This window comes from Nanorana parkeri, unplaced genomic scaffold (genome assembly GCF_000935625.1).
Source record: "Nanorana parkeri isolate BGI_ZX_2015 unplaced genomic scaffold, ASM93562v1 scaffold539, whole genome shotgun sequence".
Classification (NCBI taxonomy): Eukaryota; Metazoa; Chordata; class Amphibia; order Anura; family Dicroglossidae; genus Nanorana; species Nanorana parkeri.
In genome coordinates, this window is record NW_017306807.1 from 220,605 (window position 1) to 226,387 (window position 5,783).

Sequence of the window (5,783 nt, forward strand, 5' to 3'; positions counted from 1 at the left end):
CACCACTGGTTACAGATATCAATTGAAGAAATGTCCACAGCATTTGGTGACATTTCTTCAATTGATATTGAGCTTTGTGTCATGGGAGGACGCTAGTACATGTCCTCCAGTGACCCTTAAGAGAACTATGGGGAAAAACACTTACCCCCTAGTTTTCTTTTAAAGCTGAAATCCAGGCTTGCCTTCAGTCTGGTACAGTTGTACAGGCTCCTTTCCTATACTCAAATTGCTTCCCCTGATTTCACTGTACATTTTGAGCCGCTGCAGCAAGTCAGATAGAGCCTGCCTCATTTCCTGCTTGGAGGATGTCCAGCTGTCTTCCCCAGCATTACTGTCCCTTGCCCGCCCCTTTCTTTAATTGGAGTTCAGTTCTTTCAATCAAAGAGGCTCAGCATCACAGGTGGGCATTACCTAGGGTGGTCTGCATGCAAATGCAGTCTGCCTAGGAATGCCCAATCCTCCAGACTAATATCCTCCCATAAATGCATTTTAATATTTGCATAGCTCATTTCAAGCACCAGTCCACTGCTTGCATCAGTTACATTTAGCACCTAGCCTGGCCTTCCCACCAACCATGAACTGCCTCCATTGCATAGAGAAGCAGATAGACCCGGTGATGACGTCACTGGGTCTAAAATAAGGTATGCAATTAAAAAGGAAAATGTTTAATAAAGCCATCTCATTGGCATGTTAATGAGGAGGGAAATGAAGAACCAGGGAAGACAAAATGCATGCAGATTAAATATCACCTTTACCATTTATCATACAAACGTTCTTCTAACATAGTACATGGACTGTTCTTCTTTCTTTACCTTTAAAATAAACCTAGATGAGACATTGGTTATTTCCCAAGTAGCTGCTATCAAATGTTTTGTATTTTCTTCTAGGATAAAGAAACTAATTCATGTGTATCAGGAAATTCCACCTGCAGGAGTTGTCAGCAAGCAACCCCTGCATGCTCCATTAAGGGGTCTAATGTGCAAACAGCAGAAGGATGTACTTTACCTTCTCTACCACCACCAGTACCTCCACCTCCCCCACCACCACCCCCTCCACTGCCAGTTCCTCCTCCTCTGGCCTTTCCATTTCAAAATCGTTTGCCTATACTGAAGAAAGTTGGAAGTAACAGACCACCAAAGGTTAGTTATGGCTATTTGAGTGAAGATAACTTATAACAAATACACTTCAAGGGGAAAAAAATGAAAAGTTAGAATGTGGAGCACACATTAACGTAGTATAGTCTGTAACAAGTAGTATTGTAAGGGATTGGTTCTCCCTCATCCAAGGTTGCTCTGCCCATAACTTGTAGGCTGCCTCAAAAGTTTCTTGTGGCATTATATGTACATCTGTCCCCATTTGGAACAGCCTCAAAACTTCATCTTCAGTTAATATCTTTTTGTTCAGTGATGCATAGAGACAGAGATGTGATGTAGAGCTCTCTGTGGCTTATATTCAATCTGTAACTTTATTAAAATGTATAAATATGTTCTGAATTATGAGATTCTGCACGTTAGCAAAAAGAGTTTGCTGCAACAGACGTATAATTAATCTATCTAGTACATATTGTATGGTATAATAATGTCGCTTTTAGCTTTATGATTATCTTTTTGTACTTTCTACAGGAGGCACCTGCAAAACCAGAAGGGCCCATTCAAATAACACTTAAAGACCTGTTAAATGTTAAATTAAGAAACACAAAAGATAATGATGAAATAAAAAAGGTAAGTTTCCTTATATAAACCTCACACTGGACACAGGACCAGATCTTTATTTTCCACCCTAGAAAGAGTTATTTTTCATGGAAAGGCAGGGGTCATGTAATGTGTTCAGTTCAGATAAAATCATTCTAAGAGATTGTGTTCCTTTTAACCAGCCACTTTCTTTTTATTCTTTACATTGTAAATGTATTTATTAAGAATTGCTGTTTTTTTTAAATGTGTCCTGTTAATTATTTCATCTTATTATTAAATATATATTTTAAGAGGAATGCAGGTATACAAATAAAGCAGTGATCTATATTTCTAATCTAAATCTATAGGAAAACATATTGTAGGTTCTACATTTGCATTTAATTTAAAGTATCTGCATGAAATTGAATCTCCTTCATAAGTACAAAAAAAGTAATAAATATTGCAACGCAAGTATCTGTATTATGTACAGTATATGTAGTATGATAGCAAACAAAGGCAAAGTGATTCGGAGCCTGCCTTTTTTGGGGTTTTTTTTCCCTGAGCATAGACCCACAGTATGTCTATCCCATGCATATTAGAATGTACTTACTGTTGATAGTTACATGTGTTGCAGTTGGCCACTTGCAGCTTAGATGGGGAAAAAAAATAATTTCTCAATATGAAACCTATTAATATGACCCAGTTTTCTTAAGGCCCAGTTTTCTTAGTAATGGTAAGAATGCTCACAGACTGGCAGATCCCTCATCAATAATTATAGTAGATGGGGAATATTCCCCATCTTGTGTCTCTTGCTGCACCACACTGTGAAGAAATAACTCAATTTACTTTGAAGCAAAGAGTACATTATTTCATTATTTCATCCACTCCAATGCTTTTGCAACCCTTTGGTAAATTTCTGCCAAAGACAAGTGCTTTTGACACTTGTTCAAATTCATTTCAAAGCCTATCTCGAGCATACCTTTCTTGGTTTTGCATAGAGTGGGAAAGGCTTTTAACCTCTGACAGGTTTTTATTGTTGACTGTCTCCTCAAACTGTCTCATCATTTATGAAAGTCAAGCTTTATATGGCCTTCCTAAGTGTGCTTAAAAACGTCATTAATATTGCAAGCTATATTGGTAAATTTGTTCCTACTGAAGTGTAGTAATATACTTATATTTTTTTCACATGTCGTCAATATTTTTAGATGGTAGCACACAAATATGAAGGTATGCCACAGATCACTATATCCGCATTAAAAGGTGTAAGTCTGAAGAGTTCTTCTAAGATGCCACCGAGGCGGCTAGCACATGTTTTTAAGTAAGGAGTTTCATTGGAAATATTTACAGAACGCACGCTAGCATTTATATGTAGGTTGTATTTACTCATTATGTTCTTGAATTTTTTCACTGGCCACAGAGATGGACGTAATAAAAGCCCTCTGGACTTGAGACACCGTCTTAGAAAAGTCAATATGGTGAGGTAAGTCTATCACTGTCCTGATGTGTATTTCCAGCCTTCTAAACTTTATTTCTAATCCTCCAGTAAAATAGCAAACAAATTCCACAAATGCTTTCATAAAAATACTAACAAATTCATCCATTTTTATAATTCCTAAGGTTTTGGTCTAAATGGAGATGTTCTTAATGTTTATCTTGTATTTTCTTTTTTAATTTCTGCTTATCCAACAAAATGGCGTTGATGGGCTTGGTAGACCATACCATGTAATAGTAAATTGTTTGTTATTCTCCCCCTACCAAATAAAGGTAATTGCATCCTCGATATTTGGAGGACATTGGTTACAATCAGTGCAGCCAGCTCAAAGTGGTTTGTTTATTTTTTTTTTTTTTTTAAGGGAGCAAAAGCAGCAAGACGGCAATAACAGATAGGCTCACATAATTTTGTTAATACTAAGACATCCCTGCCAGAATCCCCATTTACATCAGAACCTTACAGGAGGCTGACTGTTAGAAACAGCAGTTGAAAAACCTCTCCCGTTGGCTGCTCAATTTGACTTGCTCAGGTGCAGTGCTGCTAACTTCAGTTGTTTTAGTTCAACTTCAGTTGGATTTTCTAGGCTAAGATACACATACGGAAGATCATTAGCTCTTTCCTTTATACAAGAGAGCTAGTTAGTTCAGTAATTTAAAAATTGGAGGAAACCACCCAAAACACAGGGCAATGAACAGCTGTTGGCAGAACATTTTTTGGGAGCAAGTTGCATATATCAGAACCTTGGCCCTTGTGTTTTAAACTGTTTGAAGGTACAACTAATGTCATTCATAGCAAACAAAAAATATTCTCTGAGATAATGAAAGGAAAAAAAATCTTTATGGTTTCTTTTGGCGGTGCTTTGATACAGCTTTCATGAGAAGCATGACTCTAACCTTTTAGTGAAACTAATTCATTTATTTTTTAAGGAGCCCAGGAGGAACCCCAATATATGATAGAGATAACAAGGAGAATGGCACAGGACTGACGCCTTTAATGACAAAAGCTCTAAGGAGAAAATTTCAGGCAAGTGTTTTATATAGGTTTAATGTTTTATATAGGTTTGTTACTTAAAGTCTGTGTATAGCTCAAACTTGTTTAAGTTAAGGGTAGAGTATGGATTTATTAAAACCCCTATTGTGTAACTTTTTTTCTGTCTCTGTGCTGTTGGTGAGATTTTTCTTCCTGGATATGTAACAGGAAATATAGAGTTAATTCCCATCTTAGACAGTTGTCACTGGAACAGCTGTGGCAATTGTTTGTCTGACCCTCACCTCTTACTATGGAAGCATGACTGCTCTAGAGTTCGGGATTTTCCTTACTATCTCTTTTATTGACAGCAATCAACAGGACAAAGGGGTACATTTCCCAACCCAACAGGGACAGCAAAAAGTATCCACCGCTCAAAGCTTGCTTCAGTGATGGATTACAATCTCACGTTTAGTTTATTAATTTGCATCGAGATTGTAGTCCATCACGGGAGCAAGCTTGGAGCGGTGGCTACTTTACAACACACACAGGGACCATGAGGAACAAAAGTAGCCACCCTCCAGAAGGATGGACAGTGTCGGCACCAATTCAGAGATGATTTGAGCATCTACTGCTGAGTGATACACATATAAGCTACATTTTTGTTAATAGTTTAGGTACTTGAATGTATTTTTAAGATTTGACGTGTCCAATAAAAGAACATGTTGGATTATTCTACTGAGTGCTGGTGATTCCTCTTCCTACGTTTTGTCTGCACGGTGCCATCCGTGTTCATCACTACAAGCCCCATTGTCTTCATAGGCCTTGATTGCTGCAAGGTGTGCGGAGGATTTCCCCTTCTATCCAACTTCAAAGTGAAAAACTTTGCCCCAAGTTTATTGTAGATCTTTCCTTAAATGCCTCTTCTCAAAAAATATCTTAAACCTAAATATCTTTATTCTAAAATGAAAATTGTAATTTATAGAAATAATTGAAACCATATTATTTTAGTTTTATTGAATGTTTATAATTCGAAATGTACTATGAACATAATTGTCATTACATGTTTGCTTAGAAGTATTAATTTTTTCTTTTACATAGATGGCTCACCCAAAAAGCCCATCACCACTGCAAATGTCTCCTGGAAACCAAGGTCGTGAAGAAGCATGATAAATTCATATATACAAATATGGTGTGGTTTAAAGAGAGAAGTGTAGGCGCTTCCCTCCTTTTTATAACTGTTTGTATGCCTTTAACTTGGGAATTTTATACAAAGAAACCACTGCAGTTTTTAACTATATATTTTTACTAAGAGAAAAAGCCACTGTTCCTGTTCACTTTTGGTCCCGTTCTGACTTTACTGGTCAGAATAAGCTGTGGATCAATTTGTTTGCCTTATGTTACTGAACAAAAAGCAGTTTACTGTAGATCGCTCATATGACCAAGTACACCACTTTCCTGGAAAGTAACGTTTACACTCCATGCACATCATGGATGCAGTTGTTATTTTTATTAATGATTCTTGCTCTGTCTTGTTCAAACCATTTGTTAGAAGGGATAAACATAAGGTATTAGCGTCTACCATGTTTATTTTTCAGTATTACAAGATGTAAGTAAATGTACTGTCAAATCTGCACACAGAGTTCACTATTCTA

General features: G+C 37.0%; 1 protein-coding gene across 1 annotated transcript; it reads left to right on the top strand.

The window, feature by feature from the left end:
* Positions 1-1,069: 1,069 nt before the first annotated feature.
* On the top strand, positions 1,070-5,306 carry PRR11 (proline rich 11). The gene is made up of 6 exons (XM_018561718.1): positions 1,070-1,139; positions 1,623-1,721; positions 2,876-2,988; positions 3,088-3,150; positions 4,089-4,185; positions 5,230-5,306. The coding sequence occupies exons 3-6, from the start codon at positions 2,876-2,878 to the stop codon at positions 5,296-5,298; spliced, it is 342 nt and encodes a 113-aa protein (XP_018417220.1). The 5' UTR covers positions 1,070-1,139; positions 1,623-1,721; the 3' UTR covers positions 5,299-5,306.
* Positions 5,307-5,783: the final 477 nt, after the last annotated feature.